Consider the following 27,630-nt stretch of genomic DNA (forward strand, 5'->3'; position numbering starts at 1 on the left):
TAGCTATAACTATAGCTTTATTTAAAGGTTAGTTTATCTTAATAATAAATAAAGCTATTTTTAGCTATTTTTTAATATCCCTAATATCCTTTAAATCTTTAAACTAGTCTTTTATCTTTATAGATTTTAAAATTAGTAATTAAAGTTATTAATAATTAAAAAAATAGCTATAAAAAGTATAAAATTAAGGTAATTATAGTATTATAATAAAAAATAGGTCCTAGCCTTATATAAAGCTACTAGCTTTATAGTTATAATAACTTTAATTAACTGCATTATAATTTATATTATTTAATAGTAAAAGTTAGTTATAAGGTACTAATTCTTTAAAAATCTTAATTTTAAGTAAAAAAAATAGGTAAAAAAAAGCATTAGTACCTGCCCTTTAACTAGCTAATAAGGGGTATTTTAACCTATTTTGCGGTAAGGTAAGGTACAACTGAAAATGCAGAAATGCACATTTGATACCCCTGCGGACTGTAATTCTCGAGGCCATTGACTGCGGGGGATGCAGGTGATAACTTTGACTCCAGATACATACAGATACAGTACATACTTAGCTAGACTTAAGACGGAGGCGCTGGGTTGGATTGGACCCCGAGCTACCCCTCTCAAGCCATGTCTCTGAGGAGCTATAAGAAGATGGGCGCTGCCCTTGTATCGAGACTTCCACTCGTTGGTTTCTGTCGTTCAGTGTACCCTTCTCTATCTCGACCTTTATCACAATCGCCGTATCGACTCTCATCATCTCCTCTTGGCCGATCTATCACAACTACACAGAAACGCTTCAGCAACATGTCGGACTTGTTCGTGAACCTCGAGGCCCCCAACGGCGTCAAGTATAAGCAGCCGACCGGTCTCTTCATCAACAACGAGTTTGTTCCTGGCTCATCGAAGCAAACGATTACATCCATCGACCCTGCGTGAGTTCGCTTCTCCCCGGTCATCCAAACACCAGCTAATATGATGTTTACAGTACCGAGAAGGAGATCGCCACAGTTCATGCAGCCAGCGCTGACGATGTTGATAAGGCTGTCAAGGCCGCCCATGCCGCATTCCATGCACCCTCATGGAAGAAGATGCCCCCTCCTCAGCGAGGTGCTCTTATGAACAAGCTCGCCGACTACATTGAGGAGCGCACACAGATGTTCGCTACCTCTGAGGCCTGGGACAATGGTAAGATAGCACTACCCAAATGCTTTGATTTGCGAATCACTGACACAATGGCAGGCAAGATTTACGCCGATGCTGAGGGCGGCGATGTTGTCGAGGTCATCAACACTATCCGCTACTACGCTGGCTGGGCCGACAAGATCACCGGACAAACCATCACCGCCAACCCCAACAAGCTCGCATATACCCTCCGCCAACCCCTCGGTGTAGTCGCCCAGATCATTCCCTGGAACTACCCTCTCGCCATGGCCGCCTGGAAGATCGGTCCTGCGCTAGCATGCGGTAACACCATCGTTATGAAGGCCGCCGAGCAAACACCCCTCAGCATCCTTCTCCTCGGTCAGGCTTTCAAGGACGTCGGATTCCCTCCTGGTGTTTTCAACGCTCTTAACGGTTATGGTGGCGAGGCCGGTCCTCCCCTGGTTCAGCACCCTCTTGTTGAGAAGGTTGCCTTCACTGGCTCCACTGCTACGGGTGCTAAGATCATGGAGATGGCCTCCAAGACCCTCAAGAACATTACCCTTGAGACGGGTGGCAAGTCGCCTCTCTTGGTCTTCTCCGACTGTGACCTCGATGAGGCTGTCAAGTGGTCACATATGGGCATCATGTCCAACCAGGGCCAGATCTGCACAGCTACTTCTCGCCTATTAGTTCAGGACAAGGTCTACGACGAGTTTGTCCAGCGATTCATCGAGACCACCAAGACTGTCAGCAAGGTCGGCCACCAATGGGATTCCGAGACCTATCAGGGTCCCCAAGTCTCTCGACAGCAATACGACCGCATTCTTGAGTATATCAAGATTGGAAAGTCTGAAGGCGCTACTCTGCTCGCTGGTGGCCAGCCTGTCGATGCCTCCAAGAAGGGTTTCTTCGTCCAACCCACCGTCTTCGGTGATGTGCACCACCAGATGCGAGTCTTCCGTGAGGAGATTTTCGGCCCTGTCGTTGTCATCACCAAGTTCAGCAACGAAGAGGAGGCTCTTAAGCTTGCCAACGACTCTACATACGGTCTCGGCGCAGCTGTCTTCACCAAGGACGTCGAGCGTGCGCACCGCGTCGCTGCTGAGATCGAGGCCGGTATGGTCTGGATCAACAGCACACAAGACAGCGAACCCTACATCCCCTTCGGCGGTGTTAAGCAGAGCGGTATTGGCCGTGAGCTCGGTGAGGCTGGCCTCGAGGCGTACAGCAACACAAAGTCCGTACACGTCAATCTTGGTTCTCGTCTGTAGGGAAGCTGAAAAAGTGTGTGAAACTCTGAGCATATGACAGGGGTCTGGGGTCTGTGGAATTGGAGTTTTGGCGTATTATCGTCGTATTTATTAGGAATTATCACAAATACCAGGATGCACCAATGACCAGTCAATATTGCGCTAAAGCTGGCTGCTGGGACGCTGTTATTGAGCCTTGTGAAACTGACTTGAGGCGAAGTCTTAGTTATGAGCCCACTGATCTCCGCTTGTGAGGCTATGGCCTAGCCCGTCGTTGCCGCCCCTAGTCACTAAGTGATACACGTCATAACAGCTTTACAAGTCCTGTAGATAGTGATTGACTGCACGCGACAGTTGCATTAATATTTACTTCTCTGTTTAATTCATCGATTTTACTCCTAACCAATCTATCATCGGTTACCGATCATCATTGCATCCAAAAATGACGGCCCTGCCTCCGCCCAACTATTCCGACCTGGAATTGCCCTCCTACGACACCACTGCTGCTCCCAACTACACAACCCCCACCACTATAACCCGCCCTAAAGCTTCAATTCTCGGCCCTGCAACGCTCTTCATCGCAGGACGCTTCATCTACTCAACCGACCCTCAAGACCCCCCGCTCTACGAATTCTCCCACGACATCAGCTACCTCCACGATAACGATCGCAATGTCAAAGTCGAGCGCGTAGACCCCGTTACAAAGACATCGGCCGGTCTTCCCCAGGTCGTGCTGAAAAATCGTCACCTCTTCGATCTCAAGCATCCCACTGCTGCCGAGTTCCCGTCTTTTCCGTACCATGCCGAAGCTACCTCACAACGAGCGCTAACAAGCTTTGGAGTGTCTTGTTTCCGCTCCGGTAATATTCTGCGGCAGCTCAAGGGCTTTCGGTTCGAGCGGATGGTGAGAGGGCCAGGTCGCAAGTTTCGAGCCGATGGTGTCTTGTACGAAGCTTGCGAATCACGGAGTAAAGGCGTCGCATATGAGTGGAGAGACTGCTATGGCGACATAATAGCGAGAGAAATCCAGGATGAACAGGGCCGTATAAGTCTCTTCGTTACAGCGGAGATGACTCAGGAACTTCGTGATGCCCTCGTTACCGCGTGGGTGATCAGAATATGGTCTGAGCTGTCAAATGGAAACAAGTCGGCGACTCGTCTCATGATGGTGGGCTCCCGTCCATAAAATACTTCAAGTGTGCAGTTTTCGCTGATGTCAGTCACAGACAAGTGCGGCACGCGGACAGAGGATGTTGGGAGTATGATCGTGAGTGCATCGATGGCTGATGCCAAGACATAGGAATCTAACGGCGCAACTAGACGTTTGAAGATACCATGAGCTGACCGTATTTTGGATCCAAGTTATCAGCGTTGTTACTTTTGCATTTTCACGTTTGTTCGAAAGCCAGGCCGGCCCATTTCGATCACATCTTTATCAAGAGATGCTCTCTTTTCCGCTTCACAGAGCAAGGCGGAATTTGCTACAAATCTATCTAGTGAAGCAGTATCCGTTATAGCATCTTGTTTACATACAAAGCTAATAAATATCCCACAAGCTAATCTTGCCGTCTTTCGCCCCTGCTGCAATCCAATGTGTTTTTCTCGCTGTAGCTATTCGTTGCTCTTTGACGCTCAGCCCTGTTCGAACCAACGACCCCGTCCGCGTGCTTGAACTGCCCGTGGGTTGACTATCGTCAGACGTAGAGCTTTCTTTCACCGTCTGATCCGATATCCTAACATCGGCGAATGCAACGGCGTAGCATCCAACTGCATGCCACTTTAAAACAGCGAGTTCTTTCATGGTTTTTGTAGAGTACACTCGCACTTTTGAATCCCATCCTGCAGTAGCAAAGATCCTTCCATCGGATCGTATATCTAGGCTCTGTTGTCCGGAGTGTTTGGTGTTGATGGCTTTGAGCGGATCTTTCCACGCAATGCCCTTACGAGAAAGCTTCAGCCCCTGTGACGATGAAGACTTCAGGCCAGTGGATAGAAGTGACTTCGCCTTGGGTTCTTCGTCTACTATCTCTACTACACGCTCGGTGCTTTCAGGAGATACAGTGTCTTCCAGAGGAAAGAACAGATCGGTAGGAATAGGATGTTTGGCGATAATAGAGTCGGCGCTGGACGTGATGAAATAGCCATTGTAGACGCTCAAGGACAGGACAGGTTGTGAATGGGCCTGGGAATGGTACGTTGTAACCCACTGATCATCGGACTCAAGACGGTGCACAGTCGCGTAACCATTTTCAAAGGCAGCAATGAGCGTGAGAGCGTCTTTGTGGTGCAAGAGAGCAAGGCACATGGCCATACCCGTTTTATCACCAGCCTTGATGGTATGAATCCGTCTTTGCGAAGGCAATTGGTAGATGTCGATCTATGGAAAATCAGCCCTGATCACAATATGGTAGAGACTCTCCATACAGCATCTGAGTGCAAAGTATTAGGCACCGCGATCAGCACCTCAGAGGCGATATCGACAGAGCCAGGCGCAGTCGAACAAATGGCGAAAGCGCAGAAGTTCAAGGTGTTGACTTCAAGGAGATGTAGCATCCATGGTTGCGGTCTTGGTGTAGCAACCTCTTCCACTGGCAATGCTGTGCTGAGGTTCTCCTCATCCGCCTCGCCAAGTTTCCACACTATGAGCTTTAAATCACGACCATGCCTGCAAAGTGTTGTCAGTAAAGGTATTCTCTAGTCATTACTGATTTTTGATAGAGCAGCTACGTGATGATTTTGTCGTCCCCCCAGCCGCCAACACCCAATAGAGCCTTTTCGTGGGCACGCCAAACAGCTCGTGGGCGCATTATTGTGAGGTCCCATAGCACCACGAAGCCATCCGCATCGCCTGTAATGAGGCGTTCATTGGATCTGACGAATGCTGCTGTGTGAATTTGAGATTTGTGTCCGCGCAATATGGATTTTGGTGTCGGTGTTGAAGGATCCATGTTTTTGACGAGTATGTGTAGTCATGGTGAGAAATGAGAAATTGAAAGCTGATTGAGTTGGGTTATTTTTCTAAGAGTCGCTGTGGGACAACCATCGTATGAAGCCCATATCTATAAACATTATTCTGTCGGCCAGATTTAGACTGACGAATAATCCATCCAACAGCATTTCATTGACTATATAAGCAATACAAAGAGTCTGAAACTATTCTGAGTGTTTTCGGACGAGATCTAGGGTGGCACATAGCTGGCTGATCATTACGGACAAACGGATCAACGAATGAATTTCTAAACACTTAGACAAGACGATAATTAAAAATCTACGATCTAGATAGGTACATAATTTATGCATGAACAGTTTGTATGTATCTCTAAAAACAAATATTATATATTCCATATTGGAAATGTCTTCAGGTAGTGTTTTCAATGTGCTACCATTGGCTGTCAAGCCCGAGTTATTTTGGGCTATTGCTTTCGTCCTACCTATCACTTACAACCGAATTTCCAAAATTGTTGTATAATTCGGGCGTACCCGTGCCACTCAACTCGTGTAGCTCGCCTCGCATCGTACATCGTCTGATGGGGCTGACTCTTGCCGCAGGAAAAGACATCGTGGTGCACGAGCGACATCGACAGCCGATTCAATAAGCGAAGCCTGCGGATGGATGGAAGCCATGTCCGATCCTAATACGAGCATCCCTCTCTTCCGGATTCCGGTAATTTCAGGCATTAGCATGTAAGCCGAGTTTCATCAATCCTGGGCGCCACATGTGTAATCCATACATATAACACTCGAGTCATACGTGACAGTTAAATTCGCTCAAGGAACCAACTGCAGCGTTGTCCTATAAGCTCCGTCGCCAACTTTGGTGGATAGTCTTGCATGCATCTGTCATCCAGGTTGAGCCATATGGCCGGACACTTGACTCTTGTAGCGTCCAGCATCATCATGCCTCTTTTAACGCATGCTCCTTTCTGTTCTTAATAATAAGACAGGACAGAACTGAAATTGAACACAGACGCCATCCGGTGTAATGGTCTCAGTACCAGTCAGCCTGCTCTCCGAATCACAGCCGAGAGAAGAGGCTACTTGTACTCGCACGACAGCCGGAGTACGCTCCGTGATTATTGGCTTGCGTACCTTGGTTAAGGTCATGGTGTTTCGCCATATAACCGTGATGCAGCGCTCGGAATCAGGCGGGCAAATTCAGTTGTTAGAGAAGCTCAGACACCTAATGCTGACCGACATCGATACACCCTTGAATTTATATTCATCGAGTCCCGTCCGGTTCACTCTCTTGTTCATGGTCGTTCATTACTACACCCCGCCTTATCGCTCCTAGTCCTTACTCCGACCGACTGTGGAGCCACAACGACAATCCCGAACCTGCGACGGTTTTCTATACCGAGCCCGGGGTAGGGAAACCGGACCAGAAGCCGTGGCCTGGCCCAAGCAATGATTTCATTCCATGCTTCCGTTCGATCTTCTAGAATCTTTCGACTTGTAGGTGGCCCGTCATCTGGCCTCAAATGTAACAGCAAAAGCACTCATTCTGCAACACCAAAACTCCAAAGCTGTCTCGTCTACTTCAGCATTCTGAACGGGAAATCCCACACCACTGCCCTGGCCTCCTGTAGAGAGCCAGGTAGGTTATAGTGTCTGCTCAAACAAGCCCCAATGACATCGCCGTTCTTGGTGTCAGTTTCGGTGCGGCGATGCAAAATGAAGACTCCAATGAAAGGCAGACAATGCCGTTCCCTGCGGAATGGCAAGGTTATTCACCAGGACCCTATGCGACCGACAACAATCTCGACTTTGAAATGTTCGATTTTGAAGTTCAACCGCATTCACATATGGGGGCGACCCCGATCTCCGAACCCCCGAGCACCAGCCAAGACCCTGCAGGTCTATCCATGGAAAATCCCAGAGAGATGACTCTTCAAAGTCCTATGCCGACGTCAAATCCGACTCCAGTCAAAGGAAGAAGGGTCCGAACAGGATGTCTTACATGCCGGGAGAGACATCTGAAGTGTGACGAAGCCGTGCCTGATTGCATGAACTGCCGAAAGCGAGGCCGTGAATGTAAAAGAGGAGTACGCCTTAACTTTCTGGAAGTCAACCTCCAACCTATTGCTGCTACACCAAATCCTGGAGGCTGGGAAGGTATGGAGTGCGGCCGACATGAATGACTTGTGCTAATCCAGGCGCAGTCGAGTTCCAAGATGAATCGCGGGACATTGCCTCAGAATATCAGGGCGGACTTGGACGATATGCACCATACGCTTCTGAAATTGTTGAAGATAGCGATGGTCGGTACGAAACAGTGCATCAAGCCACCGCAACTCATTTCCAAGGTATAGATGCATCAGCTGATAGACTTCAACCTGGTGCGCAACACCATTTCAACTATTCTCAGGATAACGCCGTCGCTGGACCTTCAGAAAACCCAAGATTCAAAACAGACACCGGTGTCAAGCTTGAGCTTAACGAAAATGAACATGGGACTCTGAGCGACGCGTCGCATATAGCCACACCATCGTCATCAACAAAGGCTGTTGTGACCCCACGAGCAGAAGTATTTCCAGAGCAGCTGATGGCCATGAGAAACCGTTCTCTGGCACAGCAAACGTCGAAAGAAGAGGCGGAAAATTTGGTGATACCCCAGCTAGACACACCGCCTCAAATTGAAAGGCCGCTTGTCGAACAAGTCTTCGAGGATGACCATGTGCAACCTTTAGCAACCCAGAGCGACGAGCCGGTGGGCCGCAACATATTGACATCAGCCGAAGAAATCCATTACATGCAAGTTTTTGTCGAAGAAGTGGCTGTTTGGATGGATTCGTTCAACCGGGAGAAACATTTCACCCGAAGCATTCCGTATCACGCTCTGAGGTCAACAATGCTCCTCAATGCCCTTCTGGCATGTGGTGTCAAACATACTTCTCTAGCTGCCCCAGAGAATCATGACAAAGCGCTGTTCTACTACAATACCGCGACCACGCAGCTCCTTCGAAGCCTCCAGAACCCTGATCGAAACACTGCCGAGTGTGCCACGACAGCGATCGTTCTGAACGTATACGAGATTATGTGCGAAAAGCCTGCCCAGCGTATGAGTCACATAGCAGGTTCGAGAGCTCTTGTGCGAGAATGTGGATGGGATGCCAGGAGTACCGGGATTGGACTGGCCTGCTTCTGGTTGAACATAGGGATTGAAGTTCTCAATTGCCTGGCAACAAATTGGCAGACAACGTGGAGTCCTGACGAATGGGGAATGAGCCTCGGGTCTCATAATAATAACCAGGATGACGAGGATGAGGATGAGCAAACATGGGTACACCGTGCGCTCTACATCATTGCGAAGGTTGCGAACTTCCGAGCAACTGCGTCCCGACCTGATGATATTGGCCCTCATAACGAACAAATGTGGGTAAGAAACCGTCTTTCTCAGTGGCATGAGCTTAGAAACCTCTGTCAAGGTTGGAACATCCATTGCCCGAGAAAGATGCGCCCCTTTGGTTATGTGAAAGCGGAAAAGTCGACAAGCAAATCGCTATTTCCCGGTATATGGTACGTGAAATATCATCGCAGCTGCTAAAGCATGGAATTAATCTGTGCTTAGGATGATTCAGCGGGAGGCAACAATAGGCCAACTGCTTTCTCACACTGCACATTGCATCCTTTCACAGACACATCCCCTGGAATCCCCAGCGACTTCGGAGAGGATGCGATTCTTGCAGCTGCAGCATGCCTATCAGGTCTGCGGCATTGTTGCCCATACCACAGACAAGGGGGTTGCTACAGTTGCGATCCGTTGCTTAGCAATTGCAGCTGCTGTGCTAACGAATCCAAACGAACAAGACGAGATCCTCGAGGTCCTTGATAGGTTCAATAGCACAAATGGCTGGCGTTTGGGTGCCATCGAGATGGAGCTCAAGAAAGAATGGGGCTGGGAGCGTATGAAGATGCCCACCTCGAGCCCGAAAACAGAGAACAGCCAGGAGTCGGTAATATCAGCGGTCCGAAGAGCCTCCATGTCTTTGACACCGTCGAGAATTTTGACACCGCCTGTCATGGGCTCTGTGGGAACGAAAACACCGGTCAACCCATTGAGCTTCGCCGATTTCAAGCTGCCCAACCATCCGTACCAGAATTGGTATGAGCCACCAAGTCGATCGAGCTCGTTTGATCCACCACCATCGTAGGGACTTAAATACTCACAGTACGTACGTACCTAGTTGACAAGGAAAGCCCTGCCATGCCAAAAGTTGGGAGATGAAATATTTATGGCGAAAAAAAAAAGGGTAAAATAGACGGCGTTGGGATATCTATTGCTTTTCTCTATATTGCGGGAATTGGAGTTCTTTTCGTCGGTTCAACAGAATGTCAGGGTAGATTCTCTGATATCTTCAAGGGGCACGCCGTGTCGTTCAAGAGCTTCCTCCAGGCTGGAAATTCATACTGTAGCCTCCGGTCTTCTCGTCCTTGACCATCTGGAAGTTGTTTGTGCTCAATCCAAATGGCTTCAAGATGCCATTTCCAAGGTCTTTCAGTTTACCCCACATCTCGCCCATCTCATTCTCTTGCGCTGCTTTGACGCGAGGAGGTAAGTCTCGTAATTGCTTCCGAACAACTCGAAGGTCTGCTGGAGCCAAGCTTTCAGGCTTCGCGGCGAGTGCCTTACAATCTTCTTCTGCGCCGGCAAGATTATGCCATCCACCAGCCTCTGAACGACCACGAGCCCTTCGCATAAGAGCTTTGCATCGGATGCGCTGAATGTTGGCCTGAAGTGTCTTGAGCTCCGCATTATCGGCATTGGGAGCTGGTGCGGCACGTGAAGCACCGTTACTGATTATCTCCTCTTCGACATCGTCGTCTTCCTTCTTCTCCTTCTTCTCATCAGACTTATTACCCTCAGGGCTCAGCCGGGGGTCACTTTGCTCAAGCTTCTCCAGGGCTTTTAGGGAATCAGAAGCTGACTTAATGGCCTCTTTCCAGTCCTCAAGTTGGATATGGCAGGCGGCGATGTTACTGTAGATGACTGCGCGTGGGTAGTGTAGGTATTTAGGACAGGAGTTGACAGCATCGTCGTATTTTTCCAAAGCATCTTGGTACTTCTTGGCGGCGAACAACGTATTCGCCTCATCTTTGGATGCAGTAGACTCTTTCAATAAAGCCTGTATGCAAGTCTTAGTAGCTGAGGTTGGGTATCAAAGTTACAAGATAGTGATGGGATACAAAACGAGGCCACTTACTTCTTCCTCTTCTGGTGTGAACTTGAGTTCTTGTCCATCTGCAGCCTCGGCGTTGTCTTTCGTTTTTTCGACGTCCGTCGATTTGGCTACATCATCTTTGCTAGGCTCGGTTGTGCTCATATTCGTTGGCAAGGACAAATGACGTATTATTGCTATGACAAAGATCAAACCATAGGATGAAAGGACAGATTTGTCGTGTTGATGCAAGCAGAATTGGTCAAAACAATGCAAAAATTCAATTGCAAGTGGCGGGGACTGGCCGCGTTGTGATGAGAGACAGAAACAAATGGATGTTTAATGAAGAAACATTCAAAGCACAATCTCATGAGCCTCATGAAATGAATTCCATGTGGTTCCTGCCCGCCCTGCCCACCTTAATCATTTGCTAGGCTACAGTGGGCTTAGTGGAAATACACTGACCCGCCGCGGGGTATTCAGCGGAATGATTCACTGTCGATTCACTGATCGGCGAGCAAAAAGTTGCCCCGCGCTTGTTAGTTTCCGTCCGTTCTTGTTCGGTTATCAAAATAAATCTCGCGATTGCCTCGTCTTTCTTTTCTTCGACATCTCTCTTGCTAATAGTACCTTCTCAGTATAGCAAGTTCTGATCTGCCGGTTCTTTTTTGTTCTGATACCGCACTCCGATACCCATCCACTGTCTCTAATTGCCAACTCTTGGATCCAGACGCAATGGCTCCTCGTACTGAGTATGTTTATTCTCCTTGACTAATATTCAAGCATTGTTCGATCGCCAGGGCTATACTAATCAGACCTCACCCTCTAGTTTCCCTCCTGTTCGGGCCTGTCTTTTCGACATGGACGGCCTTCTTCTCGACACCGAAGACATCTACACCAAGTGTGTCAACATCATCCTCGAAAAGTATGGCAAGGGAACTCTCCCATGGTCTATCAAGGCCAAGCTTCAGGGACGCCCTGGCCCTCAAGCCAACAAGATCTTCCACGACTGGGCTCAGCTCCCCATCACCTCCGAAGAGTACGTTGCCGAGAACACCATGCTCCAGAAGCAGCTGTTTCCAGACACAAAGCCTCTCCCTGGCATCGTCGACTTGCTTGGCCACCTAGGCCGAACCCGATATTGGGAGGTTAAGGACGGTGCTACTACTGAAGCTAAGGACAAGTCCAGCAGTGGCCCTCAACGAGTTCATATCGCTCTGGCCACTAGCTCTCATCTGGGCAACTTCCGTGTCAAGACAAGCCACCTCGAGGAGCTTTTTGCTGTTTTCCCTTCCCACCGCCGTGTTCTTGGAGACGATTCCCGCTTGACTCCAGGCCGTGGAAAGCCTCTGCCCGACATCTTCCTTCTCGCTCTGAAGACCATCAACGACAGTCTTCCTGCTGGCGAACGACCCATCACCCCCGAGGAGTGCCTTGTTTTCGAAGATTCAGTCCCCGGTGTCGAGGCTGGCCGTCGTGCCGGTATGCGCGTGATCTGGTGCCCTCATCCGATGTTGAAGAAAGAGTACGATGGACGGGAGGCTGAGGTCCTCGCTGGACGCACTGGTGAGGCTGGAGAAGTCGATCTCCACCAGGTTGGTGAGATTGACGATGGCTGGGCCGAGTACATGCTCAGCCTTGCTGACTTCCCTTACGAAAAGTTTGGCATCGTCGTCCCTCCTCTCGAGGTTGAGAAGGAGGATTGCATGAAAGAGGTGCCCCAGGATATTGTTGCTGAAGTCTAGGAGACTGAGCCAATCATTCCTGGCGGGCCGCTGATGATGAAGAAGTCGCTGGACTACGGTCCGCGCAACTAGATGCATGGCAATGCATCATTTTTGGTGTTACTTCTGACGAATTACCATCGATGAGGACATGGGCGAGAACAGAACGGTTTAGACAAAACGATGTGGCGTAAAGAATTTGCTATTATGCAGTTGGCTTACTTTGTTGCGTTGGTCACATACGAGAATAGATAATGAATTTCAGGACATGATACCCAAGCAAGAATCGATTACCTATTTCTATGTGACATGTCATGGCTGGACCCTGTAAACTTACGGCAATAGGAGCTTATCAAGACCGACAATTTTGACGTGCGGTACGTCTCCCCGCGTTTCAACCCCAGGATGAGCTGCGAGTGTGGGGAGAGGAATAAGACCACCTTGACTTGAGAGTAATACCACCACAGTATCAGCTTCATGTGCTTTGATCAACGTGGCACCGTCTGTGTCATGCCATTACAGAGGCAGAATGCTCCCGAGATTTCCCTATGTATGCTATATGAACCCAATGTTTCTCACGGTGCTGTCCAGTTGTTGCTCATCATCAATGTCACTCGATGGCTTCAATATTATCCCTGCCGCTTCATCTTATTGCTGATGTTCTGCGTTTGCTGGATAACATCCAAGAGCTTCCTCCTATTCTGCTAAGCCATCGAATATTTTACTCTGCTCTTTTGGATACCCCAAGTCTGCCTGTGGATATTATTCGCAGTCAGATTCCCAACAACTTGCTTCCGTTGGCTTTTACCGCATTCAAGTCGCAAAAGTCGGTAAGGGAAACAAGCAGTATAAGCGCGGAGGAGTTTCTGACCCATTGCTACAACAATTCTATGCGAAATGTGGACGGCAGTCAACTTCACTTAACGGTAGGTGAAGCCGTTGAGGTTGTCAGAGTCAATGATGCATTGTCAGGCCTAAGGGATGAGTTTGCTTTGTGTTCTCTGAGCAAGCTTCATGGTGTAAACCAACATAAGCCCATTGAAAGTGGCCAAGGTCTCTCTCCTGGCGAATGCTATCGAATCTCTCGCGCATTCTATCGATTTCAGATACATCGAAACCTTTTCCTCGACAAGGAGCAGGAAATTGATCTTTTCCCATCTTATGACGATGAAGAAGAAAAAGAAGATTCGAGCTCTGACAACGAACTGAAAAAGCTGTTCTTTGATCGGCATTCTCCATGGGTCAATGAACAACTGGCTTGTGTTTATGACTTTCTTGAGACAAGATTAACGGGTGGTAAGGTTGACACCCTAATAATCCTTCACATACAGACTTCAAATGAGCGATCCTAACTTGCGCCCTGAATCTAGTCATGCTGACCATCTTGTCCGCAACCCCAGCCTATAGGCAAGTAGTTGTCAATGGCGTTCAGTGGGGAGACAATCTTACCGAGTGGCTAGCTGAAAAGACTCAATCGTTGGAGGAGCAAAGATGCGTGAGTTGCAGCATTTGTCTGGGACTATGCGATTTCCTGATGCTTACTGACGATATCCCAGATGTCCCTCGGTATTCCTCGTCTCAGTCAGCTTCTCAAGGCCTCAACTTACGAAGAGTGGCAAGCTTCACTTAGTGAGGCTATCAGCCCTTGCCAAAACATGCTTGAGGAAGATCTTGAGCAGTTCAACCGTGGAAGAAAGCCAAATAAGAGAAACGAAGTTTGGCGAGCTGAAGATATTGATAGGCTAGCGAGGGAAGTCGACGCTGACGATGCTTTTACTGATGATCAACCAAGACAGACATGGATGAAGGTACACTATGATCATGCGCATGAGAGATATCGCTTAGGTGAGCACGCATTTGCCCCAATGAGGTTTATCTACGGGCTGAGAAGCATCGGATATGTCATGTGGGATGCAGAGAGAATGAAGAATGATGCCTGTAAAGTCACCTTGGACAAGGCGTACCGAGGCGATGCTGTTTTCTAAGCGATTTGCATGAAACTCGAGTTTGGTATTAGGGATACTTGTGATTCAACAGCTGTTTTTATCGAACCTGGGGTACCTTGGAGCTTGAATGTCAGTTCAAGCCCTCAGACTAACGTCTCAGCACCTGATTGTATGCCGATGAGGACTCGTTTTGCGCTCATGGGCCAGGGCATCCGTAGGAATATGGTCTAGGCCGAGACCTCGGTCTCAGGCGAGAGACAGTTGCTCTCATAAGGTACATATGATCATACAAGCCGAGGATAACTTGGAACGAACTTGGCAGGTAAGTAACTGTCGTCTTATGAAGCCAGGTTGAAGGGCCAAGTCAAGAATGCTTGAATTGATTATTGTGATTTCCCCAGATTGTTGAAGAAGGTGTATCAGCCTTTCCTAATCAAGAAGTTTCGCGCGATGGCTAGTGAGGGAGTAGGCATCGCATTTGGTTGCCGGAATCTGTCGGAGAAGAATAAAGCATCGCGGTTCATCATGGTGGCGGGGATCGAATGGGGAAGTGGTTCACCAACTCTGGACACTGACTGTACTCATGATCCTATCACTGTACGAATTGCATCAGGCTCGGCAAAGGCAGTGATACTATGCAGCGCAATACACCATTACTTAAGAATAACCCGAGATAATATTCTTGTCTTGGAATTCTGGCCGTCATGTCGCATTCTAAACGGCCCGGTCAAGCAAGCAACCGAACCAAGAGAGGTAACTAGTTTATGAGGCCTACAAAACACCTCCATGTCCACTTCGGCTCCGTGGGATCATCAGACTCTTTCGGTACAGGAGTTCTCCATAGAAATGCTGACAAACCATGCCGCGAGCACCATCATGAGAAGTCCAACTGCCTTTGGCAAATTTCTAGGCTTCTCATGATGAGAATGGAAGCCAACTCCACAGGTTTCCCCAGAAACTCGCCCCAGAAGCCAATCGAGTTGACAACCACCTCGGCATACCAACCCATAAAGAGTAATAGAAATGCCCAAGTTCTTTACGTACTTACATCGGTTCCCGGGGCCGGATCCTAATTCCCGATCTCCAACTACCGGGGCCGTAAGTCTACCCCGGCCCGGTTCCGGCCTTTACCGGTTCCTCCAGAGGACATTTTCAGTGAGGAAACGCTTAATTTACAGTGGTCCTCCCCTCCACATCCCCGACCTCGCAGCTCCATGACCCCAACTGGAACCGGAATTGGGAGGTTCTTTGACATGACTGGTCTCAATTGAAGCAATATTTCACTATACGGACATAATGCAACGGTTAAGGCATGCTCGACCAGTGGGGTTACAAAGGGTTAGTGCGACCATGTGACGTTTGTAGGAGCTCTCGTGGATCTTTTCGTCTGTATTTACTTGGACGTAGACCGGAACCTTTTTGTAGCTCGGCCTTCATCCCTCAACTTCTTTCTCTTCCCATTCCTTGACCCTTTCTTCTCTTTGACTCGAGCCAAGTTTTCATCGCCAAATTCATAATACACCGACATAATGGCTGAGAGCTACCACAAGGAGGTCATTGCTGGCGTATGTGCCCCTCAGTCATGAGGCACCTCATCTGCCCCTCACTGAGACTCGCGATGCTAACATTGAACGAACTCAACAGCTTAAGGACAAGAGCCTTTTCATCCAGGATGCTTTCATCGATGGAAAATGGGTCGCCAAGGAGAACAAGTTCGATGTTTTCGGTTCGTGACACCGTTATCATGAGTACCGATTATTCAGAAGCTAATTGGAACCTCAGAGCCCTCCACTGCCACCGTCCTCGGCCAAGTTGCCAACTGCACGCTCGAAGATTTCCAGACTGCCATCAAGAGCGCCGATACTGCCCAGACAAAGTACTTTGATAGCACAACTGGTGCGAGCCGTGGCGCCCTTCTGAGAAAGTGGTATGACCTGGTTCTCTCTCACCAGGAGGACCGTACGTTGTGTCCTTTACATGTTCACGGTTTCACACTGACCCGACCTCTAGTCGCAAAGATCCTCTCTCTCGAGAACGGAAAGACATACGCCGAAGCACTGGGTGAGGTTATCTACTCTGCCAGCTTCATCTCCTGGTTCGCTGAGGAGGCCACTCGATCCTACGGTGTCACTATCCCCTCATCCTCTCCTCACACCACCCTTATGACCATCCGCGAGCCCGTCGGTGTTTGCGGCATCATCACCCCCTGGAACTTCCCTGCCGCCATGATCACCCGCAAGATCGCTCCCGCTCTGGCTGCCGGATGCTCCGTCGTCATCAAGCCCCCCTCCGAGACTCCCTACTCCGCCCTTGCTTTCACCAAGCTTGCCATCGAGGCCGGTCTTCCTCCTGCGACCATTCAGGTTCTTCCCACTCGCGACCGTCAGGCTGCTACTGAGTTGTGCACAAACCCTCTCGTCAAGAAGATTTCTTTCACTGGTTCTACTGGCGTTGGAAAGTATCTTGCCAAGCTTGCTACAGGTACCTTGAAGAAGGTCAGCCTGGAACTTGGTGGAAACGCCCCTTTCATTGTCTTTGAGGATGCCGATCTTGACCTCGCTGCCGAGGGTGCCATGTTCTGCAAGTTCCGATGCTCTGGTCAAACCTGTGTCTGGTAAGTCGAGATATTCTCCAAGTAGAATAGACATAGCTAACGTATCTTCAGCGCCAACCGACTCTACGTCCAGAAGAGTGTCGCCAAGGAGTTCACTGCCAAGCTTGTCGAGAAGGTCAACGCCCTGAAGATGGGCGGTGGTCTTGACAAGTCCACCACCCAAGGTCCCCTCGTCAATAAATCTGCTGTCGACAAGGTCAAGGAGCACATTGCCGATGCCACATCCAAGGGTGCCAAGATCGCCACCGGCGGCAGCACCCCCGACAGCCCCGGATTCTTCCACCAGCCCACCGTCCTCACTGGCGTCACGCAAGAAATGGCCGTCGCTAAGGACGAGACATTCGGTCCCCTTGCCCCTGTATTTGAATTTGAGACCGAGGAGGATGCCATCCGTCTGGCCAACGACACCGAATTCGGTCTCGCTGGATACTTCTTCTCCAAGGACATCAGCCGTGTTATGCGGGTTGCCCACAAGTTGCAAGTTGGTATGGTGGGTGCTAACACAGGCAAGATCAGTGCTGCCGAGGCACCTTTTGGCGGTGTCAAGGAGAGCGGCTACGGAAAGGAGGGCAGTCTGTACGGTATGGCCGAGTACCAAAACATCAAGTCTATTACCATTGGCAACCTCAACAATTAGAGTGGGAGTTGCATAAAAGCATTTGAGCGAGCAAAAAAGGGATTTATTTTATTTAGTATGATAATGACGAGGTGGGAAAACCTCACAGGATAACGACCGAGATCAAAAGCATGATTTCTAAAATAAAAAGAGTAAAACACCAGTCTTGGTTGTGACAACGTCGGTTCAAAAGCGCCCACTCCATCAAACCAATTGTGTATCTACTGATCGAAACGGATTGCCTCTCGTAATTACCTCGTCTCCTGTCATCGACATAAGGATCTTGGTGCTAGACTGTTGAACCTGATGTCTATTCTGATTATTCATGACGATATATGGCACCAAACTGGGTTGGAAGTGACATGTTATCCCCGCATTTGCGATCTCCAAACATTCATGCATGAATCTACCATAGCTTGCTGGTTCCATTTACACTGATTGGCTCTTCTCTATGCTTGAATTATTCGGTTAAATTAGTCGGCCATTCGTGACCTCTTGAACCACTACCATGTTTGTGTTACAGGAGTATCTTATCATCAGCCGGCCTGAAAAAGAATATATAATGTTCTGACGCACATTTGAATCTTAGATAGGCAGAATCGTTGTTATTTCGTTCGGTTTTCTCCCCGACCAAAAGGTATTTCTTGAGGAGAGTTTCCCACCACATCTTGAACCAACTCTACCTACTCCAAAGTGTCTATGAACCACGACGAAAACAAATATTCGATATGTCCACAAACGGAAATACAGTCAACGGCATCATGGTAGAATATGAACACACCCGGCTTTTCAACTTATCTCCGCCTCCTTCTCTTGATGCCTTCAAGAAACTTTGCTCTCAGAAAGCCACCAAAGCAGACTACCCTCTCGCTGCAGACATTAAGGAGAACGTACCTATTTACAACCTTTCCAACTTTCCAACCCTCACCGAAACCCAAAAGTCCGCCCTCCAAAATGAATGGTACAAAGTCCTTTTGTATGGACCTGGCGTTTTTGTCACAGCCGGTCTTTACACCAACTTGGACGTTATCAACAAGTCAACAGCTGCCTTCAGCAGTATCATCAAAAGGGAGAGTCAGGGTACCAAAGCAGCAGGCGATCACTTTGCAAGGGCTGGCAAAAACGATCGGATTTGGAACTCGTTCAGCAAACATGGCCTCCAAGACCCAGACTCCTTCTTCAGCTACTATTCAAATCCCTACCTCGGCCTCATCTTCTCTTCATGGCTTGGTCCAGGGTATCGCATCACTACTCAAGTCAACAACGTCCGACCTGGAGGGCAGCCTCAAGTTTCACACCGCGATTATCACCTGGGTTTCATGTCTACTGAGACCTGTGGAAAGTATCCCAGGGTAATGCAAGTTGCAAGTCAATGCTTGACCTTGCAAGGTGCTATAGCACATGTTGACGTACCTCTTGAGAGTGGCCCGACGAGACTTTTACCGTTCAGTCAGGCATTTGCACCCGGCTACATGGCGTATCGTCTTCCTGAGTTTAACGAGTTCTTTCTGGACAATTATATCTCACTTCCGTTAAAGAAGGGCGACGGTTTATGGTTCAACCCTGCTCTTTCCCATGCAGCAGGCGAGAATAAGTCTTTGGACATCAATCGCCTTGTCAATCTCGTCCAGATTAGCAGTGCATTTGGTAAACCGATGGAAACAATCGACGCTTTGCCACTTGTGGAGAGTACGTGGGACGTCTTGACTACTGCTTATAAAGCCCAGGGCCTCAGTGATGAAATTCAGATGTTTATCGCTGCTATTGGAGAAGGTTATCCTTTCCCAACAAATCTGGACAACAACCCTCCTAAAAACGAGAACATGGCGCCTGATTCGGAGCAAGACATTATTCGAGCTGCATTGGTAAACGGGAAGAGTAGAGAGGAAATTTTAGCTGATCTTGAAGGCTTCCGTCTAAGAGTAAGAGCTTAGCTGAAACATCTGTGTATCACTATTAGTACTTTTAGTGGCTATGCCGCACACTCCTATTTACAGAGACTCAGCCCAGATGCCCTCGAATACTATGCTTTGTCCTTTGTGCTCTGAAGGTTGATGATATTTCGCACCGCCTTGTTCAAATATCCCCTGAAACTCTCGAAAGTGACAGGATCGTGACCTTCAAGCCATCGACAGTGGACTTCCACAGCATCCTTTCCAACCCGTATGGAAACCTTGAAAGCAAACTTGCACTTTACGTCGACCACCTTTTGATCTTCAGTCTCCCCTCTTTGCTTTCTCCGACGCCAAGCTCGTGCCCAGACGCGACCTGCTGCTCTTCCGGTCCCTTCTAGGCGCGCAGTGTCCCATTCCCAGGTGATCAAGTCTAGCTTCTCAAGTTCAGAGCGAAAACAATCTGCAAAGTCACCGATTTTCTGTTGGAGAGGTATATCGGCGACTTTCTCTTCTGTGATCTCTGGAAGCACGTTTTTGGAAACTGCTGTCTTGATACCGCGTGCAACTGACTGGGCTGGTCTCATGTTTCCGAAACTCCATGCAACAGCCCATCTTCTTGTTTTGCTGCCCTGAACAAACTCCGTGACAGCATAATTATCGATATTGTGTCCTCTTAATTTGTCCACAAACTCGATCAAGCTTGTGAGAAATCCGAACATCGATGTATACCACTGTACACGTTCTTGAAGGACGAGCGACTCTTTGAGCATGCGGTCAACAAAGGCGATTTCGCCGCCGTCTGTCACCATCTCAACCTTGGCTCCTGTACATGCGGTAAAAGGAGGGCGAGACTTCTTTTTCGCACTCTCTAGCAACTCTTCTTCGGATTTGTAGAAAGGTGGGTTTGACATGGTGAAAGAAATGCTGTTGACATTTAGATCATCGAGGGGAATGAGGGTATCGGTCGGCTGTCGCTCCACGACTTTGATCCTGTTCTCCAGGCCATTCAGTGCCACGTTCTTGCGAGCATACTCGAGGCTTTTTGGATCGATGTCTGCTCTGATTAGCGGTGCTCTGTCCAACGGAGTGGTGAAAGGATTACCAGTGGCGATAAACTCCCAATCACGTTCAGTGCAGCCCATCAAAGGATATATGCAACTTGCGCCGGTACCAATGTCTAATCCAACGATTTTCCTATCCTGTTTCTCGTAAGAAGTGCTGTCAAGGAGGCCTTTTAGCCACATTAGATAGTTGTGTCGGTTGAGGACCTGGGGACGCGTTAGATGGTAAGACGCGTCAAGAAACGAGATAAAACTCACGGGAGGGCATAGTCGATCGTCAGGAAGTTCAAGCTTCAGTCCAAAGTCCAGCTTGAGAAGTGACTTGGTCAATTGCATAACACATTCCGGATCGTTGAAGAAATCAGTTTTGTGTTTCTTCCACCTGCGATGTTTATTAGTGGGATTTCTCGTGCATTTTGAGGACGGAATAATTCACAATCGCGCAAAATCTGCATCTTGAAGAGCGAGCTGCTGAAAGTCTGGCGCTTTTGAATATAGCTCGCTATAGTGACTATCCCGAGATTTTGCATCTTCTGGGGGACCTTCAAAGGTCAACGTTTGGTCGAAAGGGAGCGCCTGACCCCCAACGTCTTGTGAGGCTTTGCGTTTGCCGCCCATTTTGATGATGGACTTGGGTTTCTCGGATCTTATAAAGGCCTTCCTTCGGTGAGAATTCCTTCAGATACTTTTGATGGGTGTAAGTTGTGACATCTGCAACTGTTATGATAGAGATGAGTTTGCAGGGATCAGTGATGTCAGCGGAGATCTCATAAATTAGCGATGGCTTGTAGGCACAGACTCCTATAAAACACAAGCAAGCAGCCCAGTTCATTTGCGATTGTCATGGACCATCAAACAAACATTTAAATTTCATGAGATCATACAAGTAGATAAACTGCAATCTTACAATAAGAACCGTTGAGTAAACGCAATCGCATCGGCTTCGTTTCAATCATATCCTCATCTTATGTACCTTTCAAGTCATCATAGTGGCACTGTCTTACCACAGTAAGACCCTCCATCGCCAGCCCTCGAGGAGCTTCATGTCCTTCTCATCGATATCGGGATCACCGTGCTCGATTCTCGCTGTCAGCTTCTTGAGCCTCTTCTGCACGGTCCGAGCTACTCGAATAGACACTTCGTTAGAGAACACAACGAGCACGGCAAATACGAAGAAAGCCAATTTGGCGAAGCGGCCTTTTCCAAGTATACCGTTCTTGATGTGCTCGAGAAGACCCTTTGACTTTTTGAAGGCGTACTCGGTGTCGTTGGCTGATGCGTGAGAATCTTCGTCATCGTCGTTTCGTCGCCAGAAGCGGCGGATGAAGGGAATGAACGTAGCACTATCGAGGGTGGTCAATTGCTTGAGTTCAAGCCAGTGGGATGTGTAAGTTACTTACATAGCTCCTCCGATGATCCATCTTCGCCATCGATGGTTCTCGGCCTCTTTCGCGATACTGCGCACCTCGCCCTGCAGGATTCTCAGATCATTCAGAACCATGTTGGTCTGGTTGCGAATCCGGGTCTCAAGCTCATAAGCCGACACGGCAGAATCGCCACCTCGTCGCTGACGCTGCAGGCTCATGTACTCGCGCAGATTGAACTGGCAGTTCACTCTAAGAGCTTGTAACTCTCGCAGGTCATTCGGTGCTGTGGCGGGGACCATTTGCTGGGTTGACGCGGTAGCCATGGCCCCGGCATGGTTGGGAAGATATGATTCAGAGGCGGGACGGATTGGGAGGTTGCCTGGGCCAGTTTGAGGACCTGATACGGGAGGGTAGTTCTGCGGGTTGTAAGGCTGGTTGTAGCCCGGTGAGTCGTAATTCTGAGGGTTATAGCTCTGATTGGCATAATCCTGGGGATTGTAGTTCTGAGGCCCTTGAGGTTGAGGTCCATATTGAGATTCGGGGCCTGGATATGACTTTGCTCTCTCTGGACCTCGATCAAAAGCACGATCCCGCCGGTCTCGCTCTCGGTCACGGTCCCGAGAGGGAGACGGAGTTCGGATCGGCTGAGGATCCAGCGATTGAAGCGGTGACTTGTTTGACTTGCGAGTATCAGACATTATGGGCGTTCAGGTTTCAGTCTTGGCTCAAATTAGTACGTATGATTGAACAGACGAATAACTTGTCCGTGACAGCTCACCCAACCAGTGATTTTCTGCCCAAGGTGACCGACAAAGAATGAGTATGTATGTATGCGCTGGCTACAATTGTGGTGGAGAGCGAGAGAGGCTGGAGAATGAATAAACGAGGCCAGCCCATGACGTCCGAGTGGCCGGGGGGGGATAGGCTGAGCGAGAGGTGGGGTGACGGAATTCATGAGGCTGGGGATGACTTATGCAATTCATGATGTGATTGATGTATTCAATTTAATACATACTGCATAACTTTTCACAAAATGACCGGATTCTCTTCTTATCCCTCGTTCTAGCTTCCGGTGGCTTCTAGTTAACTACCTTAGTACCCCAGTATTCGATACATGCGGTGCGCCATATCGTCCATGCCCTCGACAGGCAGTGCTCTCCTAATGTCAGCCAGTATCTGCTGCTGAACCTCTGGGTCGAATCGGTTCCAGATCCTTCGAATATGCTGCACCTGATCCCTTCGATGTGTCCGGACGATATTCGCAAAAGCTTCAAAGAGAACCGCTGCCTGATTCCATCCCAAAATGTTATGAACTTCTTGGATGAGAAATTCGAAAAAGTCGAAGATTTTGCTGAGAAGGTCTTCTGAACATCCTAGCCCTTGATCATTGCTGAGCACGATGCACAGAGCATGCATTTGAGCTGCCCATTCGTTGACTGCACGACCACGGACTTGGCCATTTTCAATGTCCTGCATAGCAGTGCCGAACATGTCCATCGCTTCAAGGCTGGTGAATTCTGATAGGTGCTGGAACACAAAGTCGAGAGCCCAGTTCATCAAATCGTCTGGATGGTTTTCCAAGTATGGCTCGTGAAAGAAGGTGCTCAATACCAACGTTCCGCGTCTCGTTGCCTCCCGGACTCTGGGTAGGAGATTGAACAGGACTTCTTGGTCGACTCTGTATCTTCTCCTCAATTGTCCGACTCTCGAGTGTACAATGATGATGTTTTGTCTTCCACCAGGCCCCGGAACGAATGGAGGCCGGCGTCTGAAGGCCACGTCGTGTGGCTCACCAAGATCTTCAAAATCGTCGCCATAATCCATCTCAGCGATACCGTTCAGGTGACGACGTCTGTCGCCATCCATGTTGATTCTTTGCGGAATTTGTGCACGTCTTCCTCTGGGGTACAATTGGTGAGGTTGATAGTGATTATAAAATTGATACTGCCTGATCATGCTTTAGAGAGCATCCAAGATGGTTCTGCATGCGCCTCAAAAGTGAAGCATGCTGGAGATATTGCTCGCATTTATAGACGCTGAGAAGCATTGTATCAGTGTCCGGTGCAGGTTTGGTGAGGTTGATTGCGATGCCGTGTAAGGTGGTGAGCAAACCACAAGATGTCAACTGGACGTTTGACTTATCGAGAGTTTGGACTGGAGATTCGGCATACAACTCAGCCAATACTGTCGTTTTCAATAAGCATGTGGCCTTTGTCAAGCAAACATTGGGTTTCTGTTCGTTATTCAGAGCAGCATAACTACAAGCACCCTTAGTTGTGAATATCCAGCTACAGGGTGCGTTTGGAGAGAACTCCAACTGACATTCTATCTGAGGCGATGTTTGCTGATACAAATAAATAAAAACACTCAATCAGTTGCCAATACTGCAGAATTAAGGATTTTGTAAGCATGGATCTCACTGACAGCGCCTAAGGCATGCTATACAAAAAATGAGTCTGGTGTTGTGGCCTTTGAACGATATGACAGACACCTGAAGCCTCAGGCATCAGGATAAGGCAGATAAATCAGTAGGCAGACCCTGGAGACCCTGAAGACCCCAGCCCAGGGACCTCATCTCCCCCCACCGTTTCCCTTCTTGCTGTTGAAGATGCCGCGAGACCAAAAGTGAAGAGGCCCCTTCAAGGGTCAAGGCGGGTAGATTGGTCCTATAGGCCTGCACCCTTCAACACTTACACCCACCTCTTTCGTATACCTTAAGAGGTGAAGCATCCATTTGAGTCGGCCGCTCCGCTAAAAATATTCTTCGTATCTTGTTATCTCGCTGAAGTAAATATCATATTTTCCCTCACAAAGATCAATTGTAGTCAATTGGTTCCTTTACATCACCGGATGCTCTCTGAATGTGTGTTCAGCAGCATCGTGTTAGTAAGTGGTGATCAAGCTCTACACCTATCAGGACTTACATCCTTTTCAACCTCACGTCAAATTGTCCGCTCTGGTTTTTTCTGCCTTATTCCGGTACAAGCGACTTCCGAACTGCCATCTGCCTGGGCCCCAGCATCTGTCGTCCGAGTATAAGTATCTCGTGTTCCCCCCTCTGTCTGTTTTGGCATGCTCAACAGCCCTCTTCTTCTTCACTTCTCCCGTCCTCGAACATCTTTGTTTGTATGAACAAGATAGTCTCTCATCGTACCATCCTACCTCTTAATACTTCTTCATTCCAATCCATTATCGTGGCACCTCGTGTCATTGCTGCTGCCTCCAAGAGCTATCCCATCCTGACCTCTGCATCATGATGGGCCTCGCCACTCCAGCCTTCGACACAGACGTTGGCCATAAGGTTGAATACAAGATTCGTGACATTGGAACATGCTCTGTTACCCTCTTTCCCACCCAAGCACAGGTCAAAAGAGAAATCAAGGATGTGCCTCTCAAGGTATGCCTTTCTTGGCCAATATCTCTCCTTATGATCACTCACCTAGTCAGCCTGGAGTCAACGAGATATCCTTTGTCGGGTTGAGCCCAACCATTGATAAGAACTCGGTCACCGTCAAAGGCAGCGGTTCCGCTACTATTACGGGCATCAGTGTTGAATTTCTCCCCAATCGTGAACTTTTCGATGAAGTCTATCCAAATTCCGATGATGATGATGATGATGATGATGATGATTCAGACAGTGAAGATGAAGAAGAAGAAGGTGAACCCCCAGAAGTACCACATTATGGGCAGTTGCTGGAAACCAAGACGAAACTCATCGACCTCAAAGACGAACAGCAGCGAGCCAGAGAAATTATTGGCAATGCTGATGAGCGTATCAAGGTCCTTGACATATACTCCAAGTCTCTTGATAAGAGAGAGGGTGTTAACATTAGTGAGATGCTTGACACTTATAAGAAAGAGCATCAAAAAGCTTTTGAAGAACGTCTAGTCGGCGTGCAGAGGGAGCGAGAGCTCACGGAGGCCATCAACAAGGTTACCAAAGAGCAGATGCGCTTGAACAAGCTTGGAAACAAGTTTCAGAAGAAGGAGGCCAAGAACAAGGCGAGAATCCAGAAAGCCGTCCAGAAAAAGCAGGAACAGCGGCAGAAGCGCCAAGAGGAGAGGCGTAAGGAGAAAGAGCGTATTCGCAACGAGCGCTCACGTTGCTGGCCGCTCTTCTGCTATACCATACACATACAACTTGAGGTGGGCTCATCCTACACGCCAGCTTCCTCTCGCCGGGAATCAGTATCCAGCGAGGTTGAACTTGTTCAGCGGCCCAGGAGTAAGACTGCAGACCTGGAAGAGACATCCTCCTGCAACCTTGTGTTGTCATATATCACCAACTCGGCATTCTGGACTCCCAACTATGACATCCAACTGTTGACTGTTGACTCCACGGGTACGCTTTGCTTCGATGCAGGTCTGCACAACACAACATCTGAGACGTGGGAAAACTGCAAGATCACACTGTCAACTTCTCAGGCCACATCTTCAAGCCTTGACGAGTCGATTCCCAGTCTCACACCCTGGCATATCAGGCTGGGCAACAAAAAGTCCTCATCTGACGAGAGTGGTGCTTTTGAAAGTGTGGTGGAACTTCGGCAACAAGCCACATGGCGTAATAAGAAACAAGTACCACAGCGGTCTCCTAACTTCGGGCGCGAAATGTTTGGGCTTCCAGGCCAAGCTCTAAATGACTATCAGATGCAGTTGATGATGTTGGAACAGCAGAACAAGAAGAGACTGATGATGGCTAGACAGGAGCAGGATTCCATGGCTCCGCCTGCTAGTCATCCTTTTCCTCCCCCTCCTGTTCCTACTGCTGCGATGATGCAGCAACAAGCACAAGCGCAAGCACAAGCACAAGCTCAAGCGCAAGCTCAAGGGTTGCAGATGCGGCCTATGTCCCAGTCACTCAACATGATGGTTATGAACCAACTGGTACAGCCCCAACAGATGCAGCAACAACAACAGATGCAGCAACAACAACAGATGCAGCAACAGCAACAGCAATTCCCAGGAATGTCACAATTGGACCTTTCCTCTAACTTCGACTTCGATGCCTTTCTAGGTGAAGATACAACTATGACAGATGCTCAGCCATCCCTCGAATTCCAAAATTCTCTCGTTGGAGAGACCGGCTTCACCACAACCTTCGATCTTCCCGGCCTCAAGACTCTCGTGCCCAAGTTCACCGTTTCCAAGCAACGTGTTGCTCGCTTGCAATTCACCAATGTTCTCTTCAGCCACACCATTGTGGCCAAATATCAGCCAGTGGCTTATCTCAAAGCCAAACTCAAGAACAACAGTAGACTTACTTTACTCCACGGTCCTGCGAGCTTGACACTTGACGGTAGCTTCATGGGGCAGACCAAAATTCCTCGATGTAGCTCCGGTGAAGTCTTTACTCTTAGTCTGGGTGTGGACTCGGCGATCAGAGTCATCTACCCGAAACCTGATGTCCGAAGAAGCACGAGCGGAGTGTTCAGCAAAGAAGACAGCTCTGTATATGTTCGCGCTGTCACAGTCCACAACACCCGCGTCACTGCTAAAAAGCCCATCAGCCTTCTGGTGCTGGATCAAATCCCTGTTTCAGAGGACGATCGTCTCCGAGTTGAGTTACTTAATCCTCGAGGTTTGACTGTCGAAGGACCGCGTCAAGCGACTGGCGCTCCTGGACGTGAGACCGCAGAGGACAAAGACTGGGGCAAAGCTACGGCAGCTCTTAAAAAGAGCGGACAGGTTTCGTGGGAGGTCTCGCTGAATGCAGGCAAGGCCGTAAAATTGGGACTCGAGTACTCGGTTTCAATGCCAAGTGGCGATGTTGCTCAGGAATGTTGATTTGCTTCAATATGTCCCGGAGTTGAAATTCATGGATTTAGGATAATTGGATAACTCTGGATCTTTAAAAAGTCGTCGACAAG

General features: G+C 48.7%; 13 protein-coding genes across 13 annotated transcripts; 8 read left to right on the top strand and 5 right to left on the bottom strand.

Moving 5' to 3' along the window:
* Positions 1 to 795: 795 nt before the first annotated feature.
* FSUBG_9069 (aldehyde dehydrogenase (NAD+)) lies at positions 796 to 2,405 on the top strand (the record flags this gene model as incomplete). Its single annotated transcript, XM_036687542.1, has 3 exons — positions 796 to 923; positions 977 to 1,176; positions 1,231 to 2,405. 3 exons carry the CDS (start codon positions 796 to 798, stop codon positions 2,403 to 2,405), a joined length of 1,503 nt encoding a protein of 500 aa, XP_036535386.1.
* A 421-nt stretch (positions 2,406 to 2,826) lies between these two features.
* On the top strand, positions 2,827 to 3,570 carry FSUBG_9070 (uncharacterized protein; the record flags this gene model as incomplete). The annotated part of the gene is made up of 1 exon (XM_036687544.1): positions 2,827 to 3,570. One exon carries the CDS (start codon positions 2,827 to 2,829, stop codon positions 3,568 to 3,570), a length of 744 nt encoding a protein of 247 aa, XP_036535387.1.
* A 351-nt stretch (positions 3,571 to 3,921) lies between these two features.
* Positions 3,922 to 5,332, bottom strand: FSUBG_9071 (ASTRA-associated 1; the record flags this gene model as incomplete). Its single annotated transcript, XM_036687545.1, has 3 exons — positions 3,922 to 4,761; positions 4,809 to 5,049; positions 5,112 to 5,332. 3 exons carry the CDS (start codon positions 5,330 to 5,332, stop codon positions 3,922 to 3,924), a joined length of 1,302 nt encoding a protein of 433 aa, XP_036535388.1.
* A 1,749-nt stretch (positions 5,333 to 7,081) lies between these two features.
* Positions 7,082 to 9,535, top strand: FSUBG_9072 (regulatory for the arginine catabolic pathway; the record flags this gene model as incomplete). Its single annotated transcript, XM_036687546.1, has 4 exons — positions 7,082 to 7,496; positions 7,544 to 8,756; positions 8,810 to 8,900; positions 9,020 to 9,535. 4 exons carry the CDS (start codon positions 7,082 to 7,084, stop codon positions 9,533 to 9,535), a joined length of 2,235 nt encoding a protein of 744 aa, XP_036535389.1.
* Positions 9,536 to 9,760: 225 nt separating this feature from the next.
* Positions 9,761 to 10,705, bottom strand: FSUBG_9073 (tetratricopeptide repeat 1 (TTC1); the record flags this gene model as incomplete). Its single annotated transcript, XM_036687547.1, has 2 exons — positions 9,761 to 10,507; positions 10,586 to 10,705. 2 exons carry the CDS (start codon positions 10,703 to 10,705, stop codon positions 9,761 to 9,763), a joined length of 867 nt encoding a protein of 288 aa, XP_036535390.1.
* Positions 10,706 to 11,275: 570 nt separating this feature from the next.
* Positions 11,276 to 12,285, top strand: FSUBG_9074 (GS1; the record flags this gene model as incomplete). The annotated part of the gene is made up of 2 exons (XM_036687548.1): positions 11,276 to 11,292; positions 11,370 to 12,285. 2 exons carry the CDS (start codon positions 11,276 to 11,278, stop codon positions 12,283 to 12,285), a joined length of 933 nt encoding a protein of 310 aa, XP_036535391.1.
* Positions 12,286 to 12,881: 596 nt separating this feature from the next.
* Positions 12,882 to 14,249, top strand: FSUBG_9075 (uncharacterized protein; the record flags this gene model as incomplete). The annotated part of the gene is made up of 3 exons (XM_036687549.1): positions 12,882 to 13,560; positions 13,635 to 13,759; positions 13,821 to 14,249. The coding sequence occupies 3 exons, from the start codon at positions 12,882 to 12,884 to the stop codon at positions 14,247 to 14,249; spliced, it is 1,233 nt and encodes a 410-aa protein (XP_036535392.1).
* Positions 14,250 to 15,739: 1,490 nt separating this feature from the next.
* Positions 15,740 to 17,461, top strand: FSUBG_9076 (succinate-semialdehyde dehydrogenase (NADP+); the record flags this gene model as incomplete). Its single annotated transcript, XM_036687550.1, has 5 exons — positions 15,740 to 15,775; positions 15,855 to 15,936; positions 15,993 to 16,169; positions 16,221 to 16,824; positions 16,876 to 17,461. 5 exons carry the CDS (start codon positions 15,740 to 15,742, stop codon positions 17,459 to 17,461), a joined length of 1,485 nt encoding a protein of 494 aa, XP_036535393.1.
* Positions 17,462 to 18,168: 707 nt separating this feature from the next.
* On the top strand, positions 18,169 to 19,374 carry FSUBG_9077 (uncharacterized protein; the record flags this gene model as incomplete). Its single annotated transcript, XM_036687551.1, has 1 exon — positions 18,169 to 19,374. The coding sequence occupies one exon, from the start codon at positions 18,169 to 18,171 to the stop codon at positions 19,372 to 19,374; it is 1,206 nt and encodes a 401-aa protein (XP_036535394.1).
* An 89-nt stretch (positions 19,375 to 19,463) lies between these two features.
* On the bottom strand, positions 19,464 to 21,014 carry FSUBG_9078 (23S rRNA (-N6)-methyltransferase; the record flags this gene model as incomplete). Its single annotated transcript, XM_036687552.1, has 3 exons — positions 19,464 to 20,603; positions 20,655 to 20,778; positions 20,833 to 21,014. The coding sequence occupies 3 exons, from the start codon at positions 21,012 to 21,014 to the stop codon at positions 19,464 to 19,466; spliced, it is 1,446 nt and encodes a 481-aa protein (XP_036535395.1).
* Positions 21,015 to 21,396: 382 nt separating this feature from the next.
* On the bottom strand, positions 21,397 to 22,461 carry FSUBG_9079 (sodium glutamate symporter; the record flags this gene model as incomplete). The annotated part of the gene is made up of 2 exons (XM_036687553.1): positions 21,397 to 21,739; positions 21,797 to 22,461. 2 exons carry the CDS (start codon positions 22,459 to 22,461, stop codon positions 21,397 to 21,399), a joined length of 1,008 nt encoding a protein of 335 aa, XP_036535396.1.
* Positions 22,462 to 22,855: 394 nt separating this feature from the next.
* Positions 22,856 to 23,629, bottom strand: FSUBG_9080 (uncharacterized protein; the record flags this gene model as incomplete). The annotated part of the gene is made up of 1 exon (XM_036687555.1): positions 22,856 to 23,629. The coding sequence occupies one exon, from the start codon at positions 23,627 to 23,629 to the stop codon at positions 22,856 to 22,858; it is 774 nt and encodes a 257-aa protein (XP_036535397.1).
* A 1,387-nt stretch (positions 23,630 to 25,016) lies between these two features.
* On the top strand, positions 25,017 to 27,547 carry FSUBG_9081 (uncharacterized protein; the record flags this gene model as incomplete). Its single annotated transcript, XM_036687556.1, has 2 exons — positions 25,017 to 25,160; positions 25,211 to 27,547. The coding sequence occupies 2 exons, from the start codon at positions 25,017 to 25,019 to the stop codon at positions 27,545 to 27,547; spliced, it is 2,481 nt and encodes an 826-aa protein (XP_036535398.1).
* Between the last annotated feature and the right edge of the window lie 83 nt (positions 27,548 to 27,630).

The sequence above is a fragment of the Fusarium subglutinans genome, assembly GCF_013396075.1.
Source record: "Fusarium subglutinans strain NRRL 66333 chromosome Unknown NRRL66333_c0000134, whole genome shotgun sequence".
Classification (NCBI taxonomy): Eukaryota; Fungi; Ascomycota; class Sordariomycetes; order Hypocreales; family Nectriaceae; genus Fusarium; species Fusarium subglutinans.